This window comes from Falco peregrinus, chromosome 18 (assembly GCF_023634155.1).
Source record: "Falco peregrinus isolate bFalPer1 chromosome 18, bFalPer1.pri, whole genome shotgun sequence".
Classification (NCBI taxonomy): Eukaryota; Metazoa; Chordata; class Aves; order Falconiformes; family Falconidae; genus Falco; species Falco peregrinus.
The window spans coordinates 3,979,556-4,004,163 of record NC_073738.1 but is presented as its reverse complement, the minus strand read 5'-3'; the positions used below and the strand labels follow the sequence as shown (position 1 = coordinate 4,004,163).

Here is a 24,608-nt window from a genome sequence, read left to right as displayed (position 1 = left end):
GGGGCGGGGCCTCCGGCTGCCGCTTCCGGGCTGGCGGTGAGGAGGGACTGAGGGAGCGGTAAGATGGCGGCGGCGGCGGTGCTGGAGTTCCAGCGCGCACAGTCCCTGCTCTCCACCGACCGCGAGGCTTCCATCGGCATCCTCCACTCCATAGGTGAGGCGCCGCCGGCCGCTCCCGCCTCGCCGCCCGCCCCCGGCCGCCCACCGCCGCCTCCCGCCCGCCGCCGGCGCCGGCTGCTGACTCACCGTGCGAGCCGGACGGGAGCGAGGCCTGGGCCCGCCGCACCGGCCCCGGCCTGGCCCGCCCCACCGACGCGTGCCCCCCAGCCGCCCCGCGGGCCGTGGTCGGGCCGCTGCCCTCCGCCGGGGAGGGCCCCGCGGGCGCGGAGCCGGCGGGGCCAGGCGGGCGGCTGCGGCGGGGAGCCGGGCGGTGGGGCCCGCGGCTCGGCCCGGCTTCTCCTCCCCGTTGGACGCGGTGTTGCCTCGGGTGCCGGCCGGCCGGCGGCGCGGGAACTCGGCCGCCTGGCAGCCGTGGAGCGGCGTGCGCGGGGGCTGTGGCGGGCAGCACCGCCTGCCCCGGCCCTTGGCTTCTCGGTTTTCCCGTTTTTCGGTGGCGATGTTACCGCCTTCGGGCGCTGCGCGGGTAGCGGCGGCCTGCAGCGGGTGCTCGGTGTGCTGAAGGGGGACAGAGCTCTGCTGGCGGGGATATTCCTCCTACAACGCTCAAATACAGCCGCGGTTTAAATTCCTTTCTCAGCGCCACACGGAAAGTTTTGAGGAGTTTTTGTGGGCGCTGTGCCTGGTTTAACTTCGTGTCTCAAGGCTGTGCACAGCAGTTTCCCTGTTGGGCTTGTCACAGATGTTCAGCAGCGCCCGGGAGGGCTTGGTGCTACGAAGTGGTTTGTAGACTTAACGTGGGCATCCCTCTTTATGTGGGTGTGGGGGGTGTACAGCATCGATGCCTTCGAAATTGGTGTATAAAAGAGTAATTCTGGATTCTCGTAACGCGTGTGGTGATTTCTAAAACGATGCTGTGACCCGCTGTCACCCCCCCTGTGTCGGGCAGTTGTTTCCTAGTGTCTGCGTTAGACCTTGAAATTGGTAATTGCTCTATGGTCTTTAAAACCTGCTCGCCCTTCTCAGTGTTTCACTGGTTAATTAGTAGTTGGTGTTCTCAAGCCTGTCAACACACCTACAGCTTTCCATCTGGTCAGGCTCAGTCAGGAGTAACAACTTGTGGTGCTGGTTGGTGCGAGCTGGAGCAGTCCAGAGTGTTGTTGTGACACTCTGCTTTCTGAAAGCAAAGTTACTTTGGTTTTGACACGAGATGTGTTAAATTACGGGCACTGAAAGCCGCAGCCTGTGCTCAGGGGCAGCGTGGAGGATTTCTGTTCCCTCTGGGGGGGCTGGGCAGTGGGTTTTGGCTTTGTTTGTGTAGAAGCTGGACATCAGCACAGGGGATGGCAGAGCTGAATATTTCCACCGTAGGAAGTGGCAGGGAAGAAAGTGTGTTGTTTTGTGGATAACTTACGTGAAACTGATGTTGTGTAAACACAAGTCTGGTGCTGCTGTGTGTCATTTGGCCCTTCTGCGTACTTCAGAGCCAGAGTTCCTCACGCTGCTGCACAGAGCGATGATTAGGTTGTCAGAGTTTGGTGCGGGAAGGTGCACTGACTCCTGCAGCAGTTGTAACGCCTGATCCGCTCCTGAGCGAAGAGGACAGGCGTACCCAGCTCGCGGAGCCGGTGTTGCTCTTGTGCTACGTTTTGACCAGGGGATTGCAACTTAATACACAAAGTGGCGACATCAGAAATCCTCATACCAGAATACCCAACCCTGGAAATCCCATTAAACTTATTTTATTTGGTTTTGTGGTTTCAGCGGGAGAGGATCTGTTGTATGGTGGTGTTTTTAAAGTGAAACTTGAACAGCTGGACAAGGTTAATGAGACTACTTCAAAACTTGAATATAATTTAAGTTGCAGCATGCAGCTGTATCTAGCAGCTGGATTAAAGCCTTCGTGAATTCTAGATGAAACACTCTCTGTAAGCTCTGCATTTAAACTTTCCACATAGTCTGCTTTCCAGATCTAGCAGGCCAGCCTGAACTCACTATTGCCTGTTAGAACAGTTACTTTTTTTGTTGCTTTTCCAGGAGCTGACTAGTAATGATTATCTTCTAACTGAAATAGCATTAAAGGTAACTTTTCGACTCTTTTTTCCAGTGAAACGCGATGTCCAGGAAAATGATGAAGAAGCGGTGCAAGTCAAAGAGCAGAGCATCCTGGAACTGGGGTCGCTTTTGGCCAAGACTGGGCAGGCAGAAGGTGAGCCTGAAACAAGTAACCGAGGTAATGGGTAAAAGATACATGTGTTCAGATGAATTTAGGCTCCTTATTGAATGAGATAGAAGTAAAAGCATGTTTTGGCAGGAAACGCCCTCTCATAGAAAACTAAATTAAAGTAGAAACTAAAAACGGAGGTAAACAACATGAAATATTGATCTCTTATTACTTGGCCCAGTATTCCAAAAGATTGCTCATGCGCTGGGACCATTTAGTTTACAACCCTTTGACATGTGGCTGTTTTAGTACAAGTGACTAAAGTTTTGTTAAGTGTTATGTTTGAGACAAGAAGTTTCTTTTGATTTGCTTTTAACAATCTCAGAGCCTTGTTTCAAATTGGAAGGTTTGTCCCAAAAAGTCCTTTCTCACCAGCAGCTTCTTTCTCAATTGATCTATCTGCTGGAACATTACATCAGGAAATCCTTGCCCAGCTCCATGCAGGAGCAAGACTTGACAGTCCTCCTATTCTGAACGTGTGAAAGGACAGAAATGGAGTAAAGTTCTCTGTTCAACTTTTTTTGATTTTATTTGAATCTGTTCATGTCTTCTGTTTCCTGGAAAGCTCAAGGCTTGTACTCAGCAGTTTAGTTTTGTTTCTTTTGCGAAAGAATGCTCTTGCTTTTTCTGGAGTACCTTTCACCTCAAGCCTTTTAGGAGCTGGTAACGCCACATCCATACAAAGAGCTTTCTGTCCCTTCCAGCCAGTTGGCCATGCTAGAGCCCTGATGTTTTCTAACTCTGCAAAAGAATAATTCAGAATGTGAAGTGTGTGTGCTTTTAACAGTCTTGAAACTGGCTTGGGAAAACAGACCAGCAGAAGGTTTAATCTAACTGGAATTCAACTGGGGCACCAGACCTAACAGAGTAGCTCATGGAAAGTGGTATGAGGTCTCAGATAGCAGCTGGTCAAGATCAGAGTTTTATACTTGTTCTGAAATATCCTACCAGCCGGTCTTTGTAAACATCTGTTTTGACTTGGCCATTTAACTGCTCTGCCCATGTCTACATGTGTTTGAGCATTCTGGACACTGATCCCACTGTGATTTGCAGTTGAACAGAGCTTGTGACACAGTAGATTACTTGCACTGAGAGCGGTGCTGGAAACAAAGGTGCTATTCATCTCACCTAACTGTAGATGTCCACGTCTGATCTCCTAGTGTGGGCTGCTTTTATGGTTGGTGGAGAAAAATAAGCACTTCCAGCACATGATTCGACTCTTCCTACACTAAAAATTTGGAGCAGGATTAATGAAGCCTGCTGCAGGAGTGCCCTTTTCTCTAATGGAATACAAAAGGACCTCAAGTCAATTAACTCAGGTAGAGGTGTCTGAGCTGTACAGGTGCCCTCTGCACTTCGATGTTTGCTTCTGTAACGGTAACAAAACATGGGTTTGCTCCTGCATCAAGGAAGATGCGTGTGTTTGGGCTAAAAAGGGGGAAATCATCAGAAGAGTCTCTTTGAGTAAATGTGTGGATGTGCTGCTGGTGTGCAGTAGCCTGACAGAAGAGTTGTTAGGTGCGTGGTGGCCTCCTTACCGCTGCAGAACTTGGAGCAGTTTTGAGTTTAAACTTAAGTCTTAACATGAGTATAAAGAACGGCATTGTGTTGTCAGGGGGTGGCTGGCTAATAGTTTGGGTTTTTAAGGGGAAGGCCAAGTAACTGAAAACGACAATGTTAACTCATCAGAACCGGGTTTATGAAGAGGCAAGTGTGAAATGTATTTGAAACGTAGTAAAGGGATCACTGAAATGCAGAGTGAGTATATTCTGAACAGAAAAAAAATTTAATTTGGCAGTGTTGAGAAGCCAGTTGTGTGTGTGTAGACTTGGAGTGCAATCACCAGGTGGTTCTTTCTGGAGACGTCGTGAAGCGGGGGGATGGAAAAAGGGGATACCGCCGCTTGGAGATGCATTCGTCCTGTGGGAAAGACACTTGTCACCGTCCCATTCTGTCTGCTTTCCGGGGTGAAGTAGGCCATTCAGAGTGACAAGCAGGGCCAGCAGCATCTTCACCAGGTACAACCGTTTGCAATGGTGCTAGCACCAGGCGGACACAGTTGTCATATTCAAGGGAAGTGAATCTGGTGCTGCTTGACCTCACAAGGAAATTACTAGGCCTGAATGAAGTAGATCTCATCGTTGTAGCTTTTATTGCACACAGTTGTAGTGAGTGGGATTTCTTTGACAGATTTGAAGTGTCGTGGTGGCTTGTTGGCTACTTTTAAGCAGTAGCTTCCCCAGAGATGTAAGGGTCTGTGAGCCGCAGCCTAGGGAAAAAATCAGCTGCAGTTTGGTGGGGTCTGAAAATCACAACTGCTGTGCTGCTGACTGGCCGAGAGTGTGAAATGAACCTGTGGTTTTTAGAGGACCAAGCAGCCTTTGTTTAAAAGAATAACAATAATACAAATGACCCTCTTTATCTGCTTGATAGGGATTAAGGATAATGGTAGATTAATTACAGGTTTTTTGTAGGACAGTTCTAGATCTTTATAGCATTGCTTAAAACTATAGGATTGGAATAACTCGGATCAGGAATTCAGGTACATGGCATGTTAGGTTGTGGAAGCACTTTCTTTCAGGATGAGCAGCAGACTTCATTTTCCAGAGCTGCTGCTTGTCACTTCTCCAGAGCTGTCAATCACACCCCTTCACCAAGCATTTACTTTAAAAAAAAAAAAAAAAAAAATCCTAAAAATAGTTGACAGTTACATTGGTAGGAAAGAGAAATTTCTATGGGAACTTTGAGCATCCATGTCTAAATGTGTAGTTTGCAAAACGCACAGATATATGCTAGCTGTTGACTTCAGATCTGCTTTCTAGTGAATTCTCTGGCAGCTGTTGAGCAAGTCAATGGAAAGCTAAGTACTGCAGCATGTTTCACGTGAGTTTTCCTTGTTTCTTCTGAAATTCCTGTGTGGAAGAGTATGATGTGCACTAAATATGTGATTCAGTTGGTCCTGAGAAGCTGGTGTAATGCAGTGATGTGCAGGAGGAAGAGCGGTACCTTGTAGTAGTTGAGAGTTGACGGGTCTCGGAGACAGTCTCATTGCCTTGGTAAGACTGAAAAACTGGCAAGTTCTTAGTTACAGAGCTCAAAGCTAAGGATACAGTGCCATGAGCTGAGAAGCAGGCTTGTTCCCTGTGTTAAATGTCGAGTTTTCAAGTGTTTTGCGTTAGTTGCATCAGAGAAGAGTACAAGAGCTTCTGGGCAGCTCCAGCTTTTGTGCTGCTTCTCTTCCCAGCCCCACAAGGTAATCTGGAGCCCACCTTTCTCAGCTCACACCGAGAGGAGGGATGCAAAAAACTGATGTGCTGGAAGTAGCTGCTGCTCTAGCAGTGGTTTGTTTATACTGTATGTGAAACCAAAGTGTTTGATTAAAATGATTGGGATTTGCATCCGTGAGTGGTACCGCAGATTGAACGGTCCTCGGAGTGAAGGTGAAGTCGTCGTCTGCCACGGGGTGGTGGGTGGCAGTTCCTTGTTGAGTGAAAGCTGATTGAAGCTGTCAGTCAGCGGGGCTCAATCTTAGATACAAAAGTGGCTGTACCTCAGTTCCAGAAAAACCTGCCCATGTGTTCTCAGGCAGAGAGAAACTTTTTTGAAATTTTAGGCACGGCGTTTTGTTTTGTTCCCTGTGCAAAGTCCAAGGGGTTCATTGTGGAAAGAGTCAGATTTGTTGCGCTGCTGTTTGGAAAATAAGGCTCCCCTAAGGGTTCAGGGCACACTCAAGGTGAGTTCCACTTGTTCTAAACCTGCACTTTCAGATGTGTAAAAGTGTCAGTACGTCACTGTGAGCAATTGGATTGGAACACACTGTGAGTTCCACTTAACAGTGTGAGAAATGAGTTGTATGAGGCTTGATTAAACTTCTAAAATAAATACAAGGAGTAATTTTTAGATATGATTAAGATGTTCTTATAGCAGTTCCTTTGCATTACTGCTAAATGAAATATGAGGGAAGGCTTGTTTTCAGCTGTTTTTATTGGAATCCTCCCAAACTGAAGTTCTGCTGATGCTCCTCCTTACACTAATTGAAATAAAATTAGATTAGTCTCTTATTTTAGTTTTGATTGCAACACCAGTTTGGTATAGAGCATATCGAGGATTTCTGAAATACTCATTTGATGGGTTTCTTTACTCTCTAATCTCATAAATACGGTAGTGCAAGATGCAGCTGATGTTTGGGTGAGGCTTCCAGTTCTGGGGCAGATAAGCTGTGATTTCAGGGTACGACCCCACTATTTTATGAGTCAGCATTGAACCCCGCACTGGCGCGGTGCTTGGCTGCTGGAAGGATCATCTTCCCCCAACTGTAAACAGACGTGGCTGCAACCTGGCGCGGCGGCCACGTGCTGTTTATCGCAGGAGAGGACAAAACTTGTGTGCCTGGCTCCCTTCTGCTTACGTGAACGCCAAGTGCTGGAACTGCTGACGTTGACCACTGCGCCCTTCTGCTCCGGGGGAATGATGTTTTTAGCGCATCCCTTCATAAAGAAAGACTTTTCCTTTGTGAGCTTGAGACTAGCTTTATAACTGTAAAGTAGTAAGGAGAGCAGTAGAAACAGAAACAGTGAAAGTAAGATCTAATTTTGGGTAATGTGGGTAGCTGAAGTGTTAAGAAATGTCATTTTTTCAGCAGTGGAGCACAGGGTGTATCTGACTCCAGGGTTGGCTAGGTATGGCAGATTAAAATGTCAAACTGAGTTAATAAAAACATACTTAAACTATAAACTCCATTGCCCATTTTATAGAAAAATCTCAAAGCATGTAGCAGATTTTTACGCTTTTAAAACATGCCTGGGGCCAGCGTAGCTACAAATGGTGTTGTAATTGGGCCAGCTGAAGTAACGGGAAACGTAAGCTGTGTGGGCAAGGCTGGAGCCCGACAGGCACCTTTGCCAGTCCCTGTGTTTACTGCGAGGCATTCCTTCAGGTGACGTTTATCACTCTTTTCCTGTAAATGATAAAATAAAAAGAGAGAATGCTAATAAAATGTTTGGTGTAATAAATACTGCTGTGCGTAGACGCGTCAGGTACTCCAAGTGCGTTGTAAATTTCAGCTGTGCGGTTGTATTTCATGATTTGGTTTTTTTCTGTGTACAGAGCTGGGAGGACTTCTGAAGTATGTTCGACCCTTCTTGAATTCTATCAGCAAAGCAAAGGCAGCCCGCTTAGTCCGATCTCTGCTCGATCTCTTCCTTGATATGGAGGCAGCAACGGGACAGGAGGTGAGACTTGCATTTCAGCAGCAGTCTGTTCCTCAAAAGCTTGTCACACCATTGTCTTAGTCGGCTTCATGCTGAAGACACATACATTTGGATTTATTCTATTAATAAAATGTTAGATAATTTAATTCCCTCGTAACCGTGTTTTTCTGCAAGCCTTGTCCTGCTGCAGGGTTGGAAAAACACTCGCCCTGGGCATTTTTCTTAGATCTGTGTTACTTGCTGTTAGATGTATGGCATTAGGAGTGTTTTGTAGTGGGAGAAGGGTTTGGGAGGGGAGAGGTGCGGACCTGTTCCGGGGAGCTCGGGCTTGTCGAATGGTGAGGCCGTGTGTGATGGGCAGAGCCAGAGGAGTGAGTGTTTGAGGGATGTTCAGGAGGTGGTGGGATCAGATGGTGAGTATTACTTAGCATCTTTCACCTGGAGACACAGTGTGGTGCCTGTCTTACTCTGCAGAGGCACAAAAGTTGTTCCTGAAGTGGAAAAAAGTTTGCAGCTACCAAGTGTAAACTACTTTCAGGGGATGAACTTCTCCACTAGAAAGCCCGTTCGGTGTAGGATAGCCCCCAGTTAGGATTTACTCTGTTCTTATTAGCTCCCTAGAATCCAGTGGTTGGTTGCTTGGGGTTTTTTTTGGTGTCTGTGTGACTTGTTGGTTATTTGGGAACGGGAGAAGGACAGAAGCAACTTGTAAACGATGAGGAGCCACTTATGAGCGGCGCTGACCTGCAGCAGCGTGGGTTGTACTGGCACACCACAGCAGTCAGATGGAAAGGGGCAGCAGGGAGGGTCTGAGCAACAGGTTAAGGGCAAACCTGCGTAACGCTGTACTCACAGTGCCTGACAGATTAGTCTAGAAGAAGTTCTGACATGTTGTGAGGCAGCTGGCATTCTCATTAGGCAAATTAGCACAGAAATATCATCCTTTAGTTCAGGTAACCTAGCAAGTGCTCGTTCGCTGTTCGGTTCTTGTGGCTTGTACGTTACATTACAGTAAGTGGCGACGGAATCTTTTGCCCTCATCTTTAACGGAAGGTATTAAGGGAAGAGGGGTGGGTTGTGCACGTGAGAAGGAAGCTCGTAAAGGCATCGGGAGAAGATGAGTGCCTTCAGACTTTTACTAAAGGTAACCTGACATAAAGGATGATACTTGGATGCAGTCCCAAAAGGCGGTGTTTTATGACAGGGGAAAAACATGGAGTAACAGCGATGGAAATATGGCCCAGTTAGTCAAAATACACTCTTTCAAGCGTACTCAGAAGCCAAACCAAAATCTTAAGGAATTATGACACCTAACCTGTGAGGTTCCTGATGCTAATCCTGGATGCTTTCAGCGCCTCAGAAGTGTTCAGAGGCACATTTACTTTCTCGGTGTAACATATATTAAGAAGACTCCCAGGAGTCCAGTAAAGCAATGAAATTAGAGATTTCTCCAGCTCCTAATGCTCCAGCTATCGCTGTGCAATAAATTGAAACTTCATAATGGCTTTTCATAAAATGTCCTCATTTAATAAGCAGTGATGAGGAGCTGACAAGTCCTGCAGTGTAGTACAGCTACTAAGCTGCTCCAGAAAGAGCTGTGATTCAGAGATTTTGGTAAAAAAGACATTCCTGAGCCTTGCACCTCAGGATGACTGGCTGTATGTTATTGGCCAGTGCTAAATCAACACCCTCTTTAATTGAGGTGGAACGTGACTGCTTTATTCATCAAGGGAATCTCAGCCGTCTTAAAAATATGAGAAGTTCTGCGTCCTTTGGTCTGTTTTGAAGCAATAGATGAAACATCCAGTGTCACTGACTGGCTCCTGGCACCTGACTGGGCTGTAAGCAGTGGAGTCCAGCACCTCTGTTGCTTTATACTGCTAAAGGACACGTGTGGCCTGACATATTTAGGCCCTGAAACATGTGTGCTTTATTTTCCTTTCTTTTTAGAGCAATTGAAAATACAATTCGCTCTGTGGCTAAATGAAATGGCGCAAAACACGCTGGAAAGGACCTCGAAGTCTTGTAGTCTATTCCTTGCCCTGAGACAGAATCAGCTCACATGTACCCAGATGTTTTTATTTCAAACAAAAACACAGCTCTTTAAGAAATGCTATTAGAATTTCAGCAGTAATTTTTACTGGTGAAACTTTGGGAGCCAAATACTTATTTTCATATTCCAGCGTGGGAGGATTGTCCCTGGTGGTCAGAAGAAGTTATTGGAAGTGAAATGCATTTAAAGAAGGAATTGAAGAAGGTGGTCTGTTGGGGTTTTGATTGTTTGTTTGTTTTGGGGTTTTTTTGCAACGCTAAAGCTTAAACTAAACCTTAGTTTGCCTTCTGAACTTGACTTTCTCTTGCAGTATGTATTTTAAGTAGTCTAATACTGTGAATAGTGTTACAAAGTGCAGGAAGTTAATCAGCAAATAGGATATGAAAACATGTAGCACAGTTTAGCTCTTCTGTATCATTTTGTGCAACATTTCTGGGAGTTTAGACTCTGGTGTCAACTTGCTGCAGCCCGAGGCTGAAGTGTGTATCCTGTGTGGTCACCAGTGAGTCCTTGTTGAAGAGAAGTCCTGTAATCTTGCACGGTGGAGCTGCAGTTCTCATCGGTGATGAACTACGCTTTACCCTGGTGGTATTCGAGGTGTTGTTGAGGAGTTTGGGTTAGGCGCTAATGATGAAGGCTGCTGGCTGATCTCCGGGCTCGTTTAAAGTAAAGCAAATGCGATGTTTAGCGATGCTGCTGTTGAGACAGGAGCGACTTATTTTCTTAAATGATGTTGTGGAGATTCAGGCTTTGTTGTATTTTTGTTGCTTTGTAGGAAATGATTGAACCATACTGCTGTTTTAAAGAGGGGCAGCAGAAGGCTTTACAAATTTCTTTCTGCTCCCTTTAAGGTTGACCTCTGTTTAGAGTGTATTGAATGGGCCAAATCAGAGAAGAGGACTTTCCTACGCCAGGCTCTGGAGGTATGTTACATCGCTGATCCCAAACTGTACTAGCATCTTTGCTTTATCAGATTTAATACCTATAAAAGCAGCGAACTTGTGTGTTGTCCAGACCTTTGTACCTTTAATGGATGGGTGATAATGGTTACACTAAAGTGAGTGACTCTTCTTGAACAGGCAGGATTTTACCCGTTGTGTTTAGAGTAGCCAACCTTCCAACCGGTAGACCTTGCAGCACTGGATCATATAATGTAATGAACACAAATTCATGTAGTGAAACCTGTGCAGAGAAGAATATAAAATTTCATTTTACAAAATAAATCTGTACCACCTTACTCTGACTCTCCTCACAGCAGTTCCTTTTCTGTTCTCCAGGCAAGGCTCGTCTCTTTGTACTTCGATACCAAGAGGTACCAAGAAGCGCTGCAACTAGGTGAGTGTCCCGCTAGGTGGTGGTAATTTGTTTTGAAATCAAGTCAGGAGGCTGACGAGGGAAATGATCAGCTATGTCATAAGTTTTGTAGGACTTGGGCATTCATTTCTCGGTACTGTACCAGTTCTTCCAACTTTTGCTGTAGCTTGGTGAGAAAAGCTTTTAGTGTCTCTTCCCACTGTTTGTTCATTTTGAAAAATTCCTGAAGCGAAGAGGAACTGCATCCAGTTGAAGGCCAGTAGGTTTGGCTCCTGCTGGAACGTACAGCGTGTACTGCTGGGGTCAGAGAGGTTGGAGGGAAAAACCAGCTTTTTTCAGTTTGCTCAAACATGGCTTCAGTATAAGCAGTAGTAACGCCAGGAAACGACAAGCCTCCAAGGGTGTAATTCGACAAGCTCTTGTGCAGTAGTGCAGAGGCTTTAAGAATCTGCTTCTGCACCACCTGAGATATGGTAATTAACCATGTGAACTCTCCTGCTCCGCTACAAAGCGGAGTAAAACAGGTCACCTTACACGGCCCAACTCCCCTTGGTGCTTTTCAAATGCTCGTTTTGCAAATGACTGCAGTAACGTGAGATGAAGTTTAAGCTGGCGAAAGGGGAATTGTACAGCCTGCCAGCTCAGCGCGTGGGTGTGAGCAGGGCTGAGGGATGACTGCACTGGCACGGACAGAAGTGCTTACCTGGGCAGTGGTGGTACCTCACCAGGGGCACGTAACTTTTTTAAACGGTGTGGTGACAGGAGCATAAGTCATGTCCAGAGTCACCTGGGCGATTTGTGTCTGATCAGAATATCAAGTTAAGTGCTCTGACACATGCCAGTCACTGTCAAGTTAGAATTAGTTTGCATACGGGTGTGTAGTGAACTCAGGTTTAAACTGATCAGACTCCACACTCCAAAGCTATGCTTAATTAACTTCTTCCCTTGGGTGATGGTGGTGCAGCTGAGGGAGTTGTGAAGGCCTGTACCTAGAGGACAGCCTCTCTGAAAGCTCTCGAGATGCCAGCATCGTGTTGCTAGCATGTCTGTGTGGCTGGCCAAGACACGGTTATGTCTGTGGCCTTGGGGAGCAGGGGCAAGCAGAGTGTCTCTGCGGGATGTTTCTAGGGACAGTCCATTCTCTTCCACCTAGTTACACGGTTTTAACTGTGGTTTTCAGCTTCTGAGCACAGCAGGTGAGGTTGTGGTTCTCATCTCTGCTTGCCCTGAGTTAGCTCTTCAGTTCACAGAGCTGGGGAAAGAAGGGGAAGAGTTTCCTCTGAGGCTGGCTCTGTCCTCACAAGGCTTTAACGTGACGGTTTATTGAGCGGTTTCTTAGGCCGTCCATTCCTACCTCCTAAATTTGATCTGTAGATGTTTTGTGCTTAAAAAATTCCTTCCTCATCCGCTATTCTTAGGAGTTGCTTGCAAATCCTCAGGTCTCACCCTAGGGGAATGATGCAGGAACGGGCAGTACTTCAGGTTTGCTTGGAGCTCTGAATGTGAGAGGTAAATCATGCTGTCATCTGGGGGAGGGGTACCAGAGCGGCAATCTGAACTGCACGACCCATCCTTGACTTTCTGCTGAGTGTCTCCTGCCCCCAGTGAGGTGGCAGAGACGTGCTGTCCCCACACCCAAGTATTCTCACTACCCTCTCCCACCTCTAAAGCAAAACTGGTTCGTTCTTCTCCAACTTGTGGACTGACACTGACCCGCTATTATTTCCTCTCCTTTGTTTCTTCTCGGAAGAGCAGGTTGTGTAAGCCTAGCCTCCCTTCCTGAAAGCTCATAGTGCTGTGGGGGAAGAAGGGTGTCACCTGGAAAGACTAGGTTTGTGTAGCTGTTGATAGCAGATGCAGAGTAGGTGACAAAGGTTCTTGTTCTTCCCTGCTGCTAGGCTCCCAGCTTCTTCGGGAATTGAAAAAGATGGACGACAAGGCATTGCTGGTGGAGGTGCAGCTGTTAGAAAGTAAGACTTACCATGCCCTGAGCAACCTGCCAAAAGCAAGAGCAGCCTTAACCTCTGCACGGACTACAGCCAACGCAATCTACTGTCCGCCGAAGCTGCAAGCAGCGTTAGACATGCAGTCAGGTAAAGCCCTTCGGGAGAAAGGGAAAAGTCTAGGACTCGTCCTGGTGTGTCGGTTGACTGATATTTGTTCTTTCCTGAGTGAATCATAGAAAATGGTGCTAGGTGGGACCTCGAGATAGCCACAAGTCTGCCCAGCTGCCTCAAGGCAGGATCAGCTATAATCATGTTGTTCCTGACACTTTTTCAGCCTGTTTTTGAAAACCTGCAGTGGTGGAGGGTCCGTAACCCCCCGGGGCACTAGAGCATTGTACCATGTTGGTATAACTGTAACGTTGTTTCTGATCTAATTGGCAGGCACTTACCTGAAGTGCCAAGAACTTGTCTGTCTTAACACGTCCTCTTAAGAGAGGGCACGGATGCTCTTCTGACAGAGAGATAAGACAAAAGGAAGCACAGAAGGAAAGGATTCCCTTTACTGAAGTACCAGATAAAGCACTGGGCAACCAAATTGTTCTGTCCTCTTCCAGTTACATGAAGAATTAACTCTGCTGCCTGTCTGCTTGTTCCTCCCAACAGGTATTATCCATGCAGCGGAAGAGAAGGACTGGAAAACAGCCTATTCATATTTTTACGAGGCGTTTGAGGGATATGATTCAATTGACAACCCAAAAGCCATCACTGCGCTGAAATACATGTTGCTGTGTAAAATCATGCTGAACATGTACGTGGCACATGGTTCTGCGAAGAACGCTTCCTACATTTAAACGGGAAAGGCTTTCCATTTATAAGACTCTAAGCTAATGAAAGTATTCAAGCAGACAAGCCTACTGTTTGTCTTTATGACCTAATCAATGCTTCTGATACAGCGTTACTTGAATTGTAGTAATTTGCCATTAAGTGGGAATTTTTGCGACACGCTCAAATCGACCGTGTTGTTGAATAAATGCTCTCTTCCCTTCCCTCCCCTTTCTAGCCCAGAAGATGTGCAAGCATTAGTGAGTGGAAAGCTTGCTCTGCGGTATGCAGGAAGACAGGTATAGAAATTTAATCCTTTTGATCTTCCTATTATGTCTGAGAATATTGTGTTATTCTTTTTGTCAAATACTTCGGTCTTTTCATACCAAAATAACCCTTCGCTTCTCAATGTCCTGAATAAGATCCAGAACTGATTAAATTACCATAGGTAATTACCGTAAGTCAATTGCCTTCAAAGGGAATACAGTGATTTTTCACAAGCTGAGAATCTGGCCCTCTCGCTTCATTTTCCCTGTATTTCTCCTCCCCGCTTTCTTCACCAACTGCTGGGCGCCTGATGCCGTAAGGGTCTCGTGGCTCAGCCCTCGCCAGCTGCTCTGCAGCCGTGGAGCTGATGTATTTAAGTCGGTTATTTGTTGTTTTCACTTGTGCTGTAGCAAGTCCTGAAAATCTGTTCGCAGCAGCGTAGCTGAGCAGCTTGAGACCTGGATGACTGTAAGGTGGAAGCCCAGCAGCTGGGGAGTTGTTAAATCCACCGTTTATTCTAACGTGTTAATGTGAATGCCACCCCCGTTTTAAATCCAGGGATGCTTATGTGAAGTACGAAGCCAAAAGTCAAGCGTGCCAGGGTGTGAGCCAGGCTTAAACACCGATGCCCTCCATCGCTTTGGTCAGCCAGCTGTTTACTTTTGTGCAGGAACTAATGCTCACCTCCCTCGCGGGGGACTGGGGAAGCTGTTTAGCAGAGGAGATCAGCAAGCACGTGTGCACAGAGAAGAGTCTGAAGTGGGGACATGTCTGTGTTACCCCTGGTTGATCACGAAGGGCAGCCCTGGTCCTGCTTCATCCCCTTCCCCCGAGCGGCAGCTGGGTCGGAGGCTCTTTTTCAGACTGCGAGGGCTGTGTCCCGTGGAGGAGAGCCCCGCTGTTGTCTGCGCTGTCCTCCTGAGACAGCAGAGATCACAAATTCCTGCAGCAGCTGGGGAAACTGAGCTTCAGGAGCGGAGAGTGGGCAGCCCTGGGGACAGCTCGGTGGGACAGGCGGTCGCAGAAGCCTGGACCTCGTGCACCATAGCCACCAGGCTGTTCTGCTTGTCTCGTGCACTTGTGCCTCTCACCACTTGGAAACTCTTCTTCTAGTCGTGTTGCTCTTCTGTTTAGTGTATATATGGTAGTTCGGTCGTGGCCGAGTCTTTTGCTTTGTTGCAGCAGCTGTGGGGTGGACAAGAAACATTTGCTGATGCTCTCCGTGGTAGGGTGTCTGTAGGACTTCTGCCATGCTTCTCTTGGTCAGCAGAGGAAGTGCGGCATGCTGAGGGAGAGGAACACGGTGTAAGGGCTGAAAACAGCCACGTTCGTTCAGCAAGGGCTAAAACGCACGCTTTCCTTAAAAATTCTGTCAAACTTGCTCCCAACCTGCAACCTGATAGGAACTGCAGCTGGTACTCTCAGACCTTGCAAAACTTGAGTTCTTTGTTTCTGTGAAGCTAATTTCATGCTGTGTCCTGCAGCTGTTCTGCATGTTCTCCTTATTAGCAGCTGTTCCCACTCTGCCTCCGTGGAAGTAACGCAGACATGGCTTTGCAGCAAAAGGAACATTCCTGTTTTGCTGCTAAAGCATGTCTTCAGTATACTGCACGGTTGGCATGATAGCTCTGAGAGGAGAATCCAGGAAAATAACCTACTCTTATTTTCTTTCTCCGCAGACAGAAGCACTAAAATGTGTGGCACAGGCCAGTAAGAACCGATCGCTGGCGGATTTTGAAAAGGTGAGTCAGGAATTGGAAAACGGGGCCTGATGGCACAAAACGTTTGGAAAGTTGTAGGAGCTGTTACAGCCCACAGCAGGAAACCACAAAAACATTCATAAAAAGCAACAGTGCATCAAGCAAATACCCCACAGTGATCAACGAGTTCAGTTTTTTGCAGCATGGGGAGTAATAGCTTGCATGAAACTAGGTTTTTTCCTTTTTTTGGGGTGGGGTGGGGTGTATTTTCTTTTTCTGAGAGCCAACTCAGAAGCAGTTTGCTGTACCTTTGGTGCTGCTCACTGGGATGTATATCTTCCTGAAATTTTTCCTGGCTTCAGCAAGTATACCGCAGAGATAATGAGAGAATGGAGAGGGTTCCCATGTCAGGCAACAGTCCCGTCATGCTGTCTCCTGAGTGTAAACCAGAGATCCTGGCTTGCTAAGCCCCAGCGGTGTAAAGATGAAAGGTGCTTGCTGCACAGTGCTAGGCTGTCGTGACCTCCTGGCTTTTTAGCTAAGTTACGGGATTGGATTAACTACTGATACTTTGTTGGGCAGGGAGGGAAGGGGACCTTGAGGACAGGAGACTTGTTGCTACGTGAATTATTTGTTCCCACTGTGTCTTCCACAGGCTCTGACGGACTATAAGGTGGAGCTCAGGGACGACCCCATCATAAACACTCACTTGGCTAAGCTCTATGATAACTTATTGGAACAGAATCTGATCAGAGTCATCGAACCCTTCTCCAGAGTACAGGTAAATGTTTCCAGCAAGCACAGTGACATGCTGGTACCTTTGTCCCCTGTTGTTGGTGGGTGAGGGTCTTGTTCCCGTACAGAATACTTCTTAGAGCTGCTCAATGCTTCCAGAGCTCAGGGTTCATCATGTTCAGCTGGAAAACGATAAGGAGGGGGCTGAGGGGAGCTTTGGAAAACCACCTTCCAGAGTCACGGCCCTTTCCACCCGTTTCACTTAGCGCTGGAAGGGGGACGTGCTTTTAACACTGAAGGTAACAGCGCGTCTGGCTTCGAGGGGCTCTGACAGGGTGTGGGTAAAGCTGCAATACTCTTGGAGAAGAAATGTTATTTCGTGTTTCAGAATGAAATGGCTTTAGGTGTCTAGTCCATCTTCAGTTAAAATTGGATGTGAAATCTGAAGGATATGAAGCTGCAAAGTGGAGAAAAGCCACTGGAGATTTGTAGGCCAGAGTGTTTACAGGCCCTTGAGCTGTTCCGTGGAAGAGCCTCGTACCTCCGTGTTGTGTTTCCGAAGTGCAGCTAAAGATGTACTTAACTCTCTTGGTCTCTCTTGTAGATTGAACACATATCCAGCCTCATCAAGCTCTCAAAGGTAAGAATATCACTAGAAAGCAGTGGCACGTGTAAGAGGGCAAAGGAGTTGAGGTCAAATGGCATGTACCACTGGGAAATAAACGTAGGCTATTGAGTCTGACAGATCAGCTCCACAGCATTTACAGGCAAATACTGCTCCTGGGAATTTGACTTTAACACGGACAGTTCCCAGGAGGTGTCGGACTGGCTTCCTCTGTGCCAGACTTTGCTGTAACATCACCTTCCGTCACGTGGGTTTTACTCCCTGTATTAGCACTTGCTTTTTGTTGGAGACTGAGTTTCCTCTGCTGCAATAACACCTCGTGTCATGACCAGCTCAGTCTTCCCTGCTGACCTGCGTTTAATCCTTGTGAGCATGCCCAGAAGAATCTTAGACCTTTAAGATACAGGACCCAGCTAATGCGTATGCCACATTGCCTATTGCAATAACTGCTTTACAGATGATCCCAACCAGACTGTTTGAGGAAAATCCACTGTAGTCCCAGCCAGTTGCATCCCCAAGTGCTTTTGTCCTGTATTGGCATTAAGGCCAGAGGTTGGGAAGCGTACTGAGCTCGGCCTTTATGGTGATTACGTCATCTGTCCTCCTCTTCTGTCTGCGCAGTCTTTTCCTAGGCTTGCTGGTGGTGTTTTAAACTATTAGGTATGCGTTAAAGCTGGACTGCAGTGGTGTAACTGCATCTGTGTGTCCTCTGTCCAGAGAGCAGAGGAGGAGCTGACTCCTGTGGGGCTTTGCCTGGCACTGGGCAGGAGATCAGCTCGCTGCTGGGTGGCTTAAATGAAACTTGGCCAACACTTGACTAAATACTTGCTGAACCAAGCTAGAATGCTGCAGATCCCCTCATGGGTCATGCCTGTATGAAATGACAGCTGCATCGTCCTCTGTGGAACAAGAGGGCGAGACGTCCTGGTGCTCTCGTTATTAAAAGCTCCTGAATAATTTCTTAAATCATCTAAAGCATATGGTTAGTATCAAAGCAGTGTGCAAGGAGAGATCTGTCCTGACTTCGTGTTCGGTGATAAAATAGCTGCTTTTAAGCAATGCTTATATCCTGCCAGGGCTGTTGAGTGTGCCGTAGTAAAATTTGTATTTCTTTACGTAGTTCTGGGAGACTTTTAATTTTTCTGCTTCAATTTCAGGCTGAGGTAGAAAGGAAACTGTCACAGATGATCTTGGACAAGAAATTTCATGGTGAGTCTCTGCATCCTTCTTGACTGCCTTGCTGCCCGAGGCCAGGTCGTGCGAAAGCAAGCTGTGGATAGATTCCTCTTCACTGCTGCACCTTCTGCGCCTTTGAACTCTCCTTAGACTGCTCTGCTCCACTTCAGGCAGCAGATGTGCAGGTTAACGAGCAGTAGACACGACAGAAGAGCAGTGAGCAGTGGCTTTGTTACCTCTCTGTTGTCGTGAAGGCTGTTCCTATTGCTTCATCTGCCTTCATTAAGCTTGAAGCTTAATTTCTCACAAATTGGAAACCGCTGTTAAGTCCTTACTTGCTGCGACCGCATCCGAGGACAGATGTGAGTCCCAGTGGTGGGCTGTCTAGCAAAAATGTGCTCTTCTGCTCTGGAGTATGCGGTCACCTTTCCTGGCTGATTTGTGTCAGGAGTTTTGTGTGTTGGTGGGGGGCACCCACACAGCGCAACCGAGTGGGTGGGTTTGTCTGGGACTGCGGGGGGCTGCTTCTCTAGTAAGCCCCCAAGGAAACAGCTCTGCTCTTTTATTACATTGTCCTCGGCATCAGTTTAGAAAGTCCTCTTGATCTCCCTGAGCAAGACGAATGGCTAAAAGAAGTGTGTTCGTTAGAGGATGGCTGAAAAATTACGGAACTCAGCTGCCGTGCCCGTCTGGCACCTGGAAGTAGTTTAATTATAAAATGGCTTTTTTTCTTGCCTTGCTCCAGTGTTGTGCTGAGCCATCCTGCTGGGCACAGGGGCCTTGAGGAGAAAAGTAGCTGTTAGGGAATGCACAGGCATAAGCATCTCCTGGATGTCTTCTCGGGCCCCTCTCCGGGACGATTTTTTTTTTTTTTTTTTTTTTTTTTTTTTTGTCCTAGGTAAGCTACTGCTAATGCAGTCCAGACAAAAGTCAGTTGGCCAGTCCAGTACAAGATACGAGCCCCTGCCCAACCCAACACAGCTGACGGGCCATTTTCTGGGTAGATCCCTAAAGTCCTGCTGGTTGGAAGAAGCGATCTGTCGAGCATTACTGGTAACCGCAGCTTTGTGTCCACAGGCATCCTTGACCAAGGCGAGGGAGTCCTGATCATCTTCGACGAACCCCCCGTAGACAAAACTTACGAAGCTGCCCTCGAGACTATTCAGAATATGAGCAAAGTAGTGGATTCGCTCTACAACAAAGCCAAGAAGCTAACATAGGTGAGTGGAGGCAGGAGCTGGAGGTCGCAGCTGCTCCGGACCTGTCGCTTCTCCCAGGCCAAGGTGCTGTTTGTGTCCTTGAGGCTTGTTTTCTCTCCTCTCGATTGACGTGGCTCTGTTTTCTTTTTGCAGAGTTGAATTTGCTAGCTGTCATTTGGAGAGTGTGTGTGACAGGAGAGTGAAACCTTTGGGAAAATGTTAGGAGACTTTTTTTTTTTTTTTTTTTTTTTCCTCTTTGTTCTACTTTTCGCTCGGAAAGTTTTTAAACTTCCTCATCCAGTGCATCTTGTATTCCATACGATGCGTGTTCCAGTTTCCATGTAATCTTTACTGGCCGAACTTTGTATCAGGGGTGGGGTGGGGGGAATATTGTTTAAACAAAGAGGGTATTCTAAATAAAAGGAAAAAGGCTTACACTACCTAAACATGTGCTTTCCACTTCCTGAGGGATGGCAGAGAGTTAAGCAGGGACAAAGTTTTGTTACTGGTAGGTGCCCGAAACGAGTTCGTTTCATCTCTCCCTCTGCTCTGAAATCTGAGACTTACTGACGGTGTATAAGCAGCCAAGTTTATTCCATTTGTACTGAAGCAAAAAAAAAACCCAAAATGTGCAGACTGCTGGTTTATTTTTAAATCTTAAAGGCCTCAGATCCCCTCGAAAGCAGCTCTACAATGATTTTCCTGAAGGCTTTCACACCTGAGGAACCTGTTTTGGAACGGTCATTGTGCTGCGCTAGCCCAGGCCCACCCTGCGCAGCCAAAAGCCTCGAGGTGGCTGCAGCCACTGTCTAGACCGTTAGGCCAGTTTCTAATAAAGGGAACAGCGCAGGTTTCCCCTGGAGGCCTGTATTGCATGCTATTGTTTTAAAATAGACTAGATTTTAAATGTTTTATCCCTCCCCCCCACCTGCATTGGTAGGAAGAACAGGTGAGCAGGCGTTCCCCGAGTCCTTGCCTCCCTGCAGGAGCCCAGCCTTGTCCGGCGGGGAGGCGAGCCGCTGCCCCGGGCGCTGGTCAGACTGTCGTTATTTACCTCTGCTGAGTTAGTGTTTCTGATTTTTTTTTTATTTTATTTTTCAATGTCTGATGTGAGACAGCTTGGCCCTTCTGGAATAACCTAGTGCAGCACTCGCTGGGGAGCTTCCTCGTTACTGTTCCAAAGTCATTTATGTGGGGGGTGGAGCACGGTGTATTCCAGCATGTTTCATTTTATGGTGAGGTTACTAGCTAGGTTTTAATGCCATTTGGGCAGTGTAAGCTTCTGCATCTCTGTCCTGCTAATCTTTTATTTTTCCTTTCCCCTCTGTCTCTCTCTCTCCCTCTCCACGTTTTTCTTACAAAATTTATATTTTGTAAAAGGATTCTGTTTTATCAGGAAATATTTTGCCTTCACACTGAATCTTAGACTGGCTGATTTTTTTCTGCTTTCCATTCACATTTTAACCTCTCCATTTTATTTTTATTTTAAATTTCCATCTCATCCAGTCAGTCACTGTTTGGGTTTTTGGCACCATCAATATCAAATGTACAAACGGTTCTTGCTAACCAACACCAGGTATATCTGATGTTCAGATGAGTTCCAATAAAAGAATTTTTTTTTTCAAAAATCTGTCTCCTGTCTTCAGCTGCCGAGGCAGGTAACGGCACGTTTGGTGCAGTTTCTCCCTCTGTTGCGGGAAAGGCGGCTCACGAAAGCGCCGTGCCGGGATTTCTGTGCCACGGAATGCGAGCGGCCGTGCTTTAGGCAGCATCACCGAAGAGCTAACGGCTCGTGACCTGTTTCTGGCACAGCAAGCTGGAGTTCTACCAAATGACATTATCTTATGATGATGATTACATGATTACTGTTATTAAGATGGTGAAAAATGAATCGCTTCCGACCTTTTGCACTGCCAGCCTTTCTTGAAAATACTGGTTCAGTCTTATATCGCGTACGACACGCTGCGCAGATTCCTCCTCTTGGGGCTGGAGAGGGTTTTAAGTGTGTGATTGAACTGATTCAGCATCTTTTAATTTTCATGGAAACTGGGGTGTCTGGGACACAACCTGGTTGAGGAGGGTAGGGCTTCTGGAAAGAAACCTGGCCCCTCAGGCAGGAAAAACTCTGGGAAGGGTTTAACTCCTGCTCTTAATGGCTGGGGTTGCGGGAGAAGTGTCTTTCCAGATTTCTTAGTAGGGTTTTTTTGGACTATAAATAGCTCGGAAGATATTTCCCAAAAGCACCGTAGTGTCAGTGAAGTGGCACTTTCCCCTTGGCTCTGGACGCGATTTGCTGCTTTAGGTTGGCAATTGTAGGTGAATGTGGGGAAATTCACTCACAGAAGCGGAGCTGACGGCCAGGTGCGCGGTGGTGACGGCCGCACACAAGGTCCCGAGGTGGAGAAAGGTGGAGACGGCCGCGAAGTCCTGCGTGTCCTCGCTGAGAACGGTGTCCAGCTCTGGCTGTCATCCCTCAGAGGGGACAGAATTGGTCCTGACCCAGGTGACGATGTGGGGAGCGGACAGACCCGGATGCTGGAGGCTGAGGAGACCTGCCCAGGAGCCAAGATGATGCCTTGCGTGAGGGCCAGGAGGTTGAACTCTGCGTTAAGTCATTCCAGCCACCCACGGAAAGAGAGGATTGCCCAAGCACCTGAGCACCTGCCTTCCACCTCCTGAGCACCTGCCTTCCACCTCCAAGTGTGTGCAAATTAGGGCCCCCAAACCGCTCAAATGGTCGGGCTTGTTCTTAAACCCTCTCGGCTCCATCTTTAAAAGGCTTAACTTAAAAAGCAGGCTTTGCACGACGGCGGGTTTCACGCTGCTTGGGGCCCTGTGCTATGTTTAATGGACGAAGGGATTTCTCCGTGCCGGCGGTGCCACCCAGGCTGGACTCGGACGGCCGCCGTTGGATGCTTACGCAGAAAAGCCTCCGAGGGTGACGTACGAAGAGGTAGCCTGGTGACCATCCGCACACCACCTCCCCAGTCCTTCAGCCACACTTCGAAGGGCGTGTGGGTGCTTGGGGACAGGCCTGTCCCCACAGCATCGGCACTGTGGGCCGTGCCCAAGCTGCCTCCGAGAGCCGTTGGGGCAGGTGGGGAGGCGCAGGATTTCAACCCTTCCTCCGTGTTCCCAACCGCTGCGGAGCTGGAAGCTCCGGGTCTTCATGGTCCATGTGCTCGGAGCCTGATGGGGGCAAAGCACCTGCATGGCCCTGGCTGCCACAGGGTCGTCGTCGTGCCCCCCCCGCTCCCTGCACAGCTCTCGATGCCCCGGCGCAGGGGGGCTGTGCTCCTGTCTGGGTGGTTTTGGAGGTTTGAGGGTCCCTGCGTGGGGGGGAGGCTGTGGGGGGGCAGAGCGTGGCTGGGCACGGGGGGCAGTGGGGGGGGGGGGCTGTGGCTGCTGTGGGGCTGTTCCTCGGCATCTTCAGCCATTCTGGGGGTCCTTATACAACTGCAGCGCTGTTCAGATTTCCCTGGGGACTTTCTGCTGCCGTAGCTGGACAGTTCTGTGCCATCCCCCCTGGGTACTGCCACCCCTCCCAGCCGCTGCCATCGAGATCCTCCCCAACCCCCCTACCCTCCCTGGCACCCTGGGGACAGCCCTCTTCATTCCCTTCCAGAACTGGAAAACGCTCCCTGCCCCACACTGGGGGAGAAATGGGGGAAACCCGTGTCCCACGATGCCTTCCAGGGGCTGGCACGTGGGTGACACAAGAGCAGGGTGGCACAGACACGCAGTGACGGGCAGGGGAGCTGCAGCTCACAGCCTCCTGCAGACTTCCCTGCTGGCAAACAGCTCGGTGTGCCCTGGAGCACATCAAACCCAGCCAGCACTGTCGCACAGTATCTGGAGCTTTGACTGAATCTTTATATTATATTTGGTGTTTGCTCACGAAACAATTCGCTGTGGGAATATCTTGGTTTTTAAGAACTTCGTCTCTCTGTTAGTATTGCGTTAGTACCTGTTAACCAATGATTGGTTGCTGTGTTGCTTGTCACATAAGCTGAGATATTTAAAGTCCCTGTGATACTGAAAATGACGCATAAAAGAAACTTTCTAAGACTCGGAGATTGAGTTGTTTAATATAAAGGCGTTTTTTATTGCAGTGGCGTGTGCGCGGGGGCTCACTCCGCCCATCCCGCACACCTAGTTCTATCACAATACATATTTATACAATCCAGTTGGTTAGTTCTGCCCAAAGTCTCCACCTCCCAACTAATTATCACTGAGTTGCTCTCTCGCCTCAGTTTAAAGGTACAGTTCAATTTAAATCCACTACGCACGCTCCCCGAGCGGGGGGGGGCTCCATCCTCTTTGGGGGGGAGGGGGGGGGGGGCATTTGAGTAGGGGGTCACGAATCTCCCACTACCACAATTACTTTGCCCTGGTATCCTTGAGGCTTGTTAGCCGGTGTGTCCATCTGTTACTTTTTTTTTCCTTTGTGTTGCTTGTTCTGGTTCCTCCTTGTCAAGCAGCCTTGAAAAATCGTCATTATCTTTCTTGCGTCTATCCCTTCCGTCCTCTAACAAGGTTATGAGAGAAGGGGTTATGGGAATTTTAGTAGATATAATATTGCTTAGCCCAAAGAATCAGAATGCTAGAGAGTGTTTAGTGTTTTTCGAATTGTTGTGTGAATTAGCTGAAGCAATTAACTAATAGCTGAAGCAAAAAACTCAAAAAGAGTCTTGCAGTCCCTCCCGAAGGACAGCTCCTAAGAACCAGGGATGTGCCTACAGCACCCGCTAAAACCAACCCTACTGGCTGGATAAGGACGGAGGAACAACTGAGTCTGCGCAAAGACAAAGGGTTACTAGCGGGGACGAAGAAGAGTCATCGGCCTTCATCCCCCAAGACCCCTGCGACCACCTCCAGGAGGCACCCGGCAAGTGCAGTTGGGAGGAATTTGCACCACGCGAGCCAGTTGGGAGGAATTTATGGAAATAACTTCTTGGAACTAATTTTAATACTAAGTGGGGATAGATCATGCATATGTATAGGCGTATTGGGAAACCTGATGTAGATGTAACGTTTAGTTGTATAACTCGGGGCTGCGTGACTTTGGTGGCACTACCCCCCCATGCTGCCCAGCGCTGGATAACCGTGCCTCCTTTACAATCTTGTAGATCGTGGGGGCTGATTCTGCAAGTCAGTTATACATCGACTATGTAACTGCTTGTAGAGGAATTGTAGAGGAATGAGGGCAGGTTAATTAAC

At 47.9% G+C, this 24,608-nt stretch overlaps 1 protein-coding gene across 1 annotated transcript; it reads left to right on the top strand.

The window, feature by feature from the left end:
• Positions 1-19,834, top strand: PSMD11 (proteasome 26S subunit, non-ATPase 11). The gene is made up of 14 exons (XM_055789732.1): positions 1-154; positions 2,225-2,326; positions 7,448-7,572; positions 10,456-10,527; positions 10,882-10,939; positions 12,817-13,011; positions 13,528-13,672; positions 13,925-13,985; positions 15,633-15,695; positions 16,309-16,434; positions 16,993-17,028; positions 18,171-18,222; positions 19,267-19,409; positions 19,542-19,834. Exons 1-13 carry the CDS (start codon positions 64-66, stop codon positions 19,407-19,409), a joined length of 1,269 nt encoding a protein of 422 aa, XP_055645707.1. The 5' UTR covers positions 1-63; the 3' UTR covers positions 19,542-19,834.
• Positions 19,835-24,608: the final 4,774 nt, after the last annotated feature.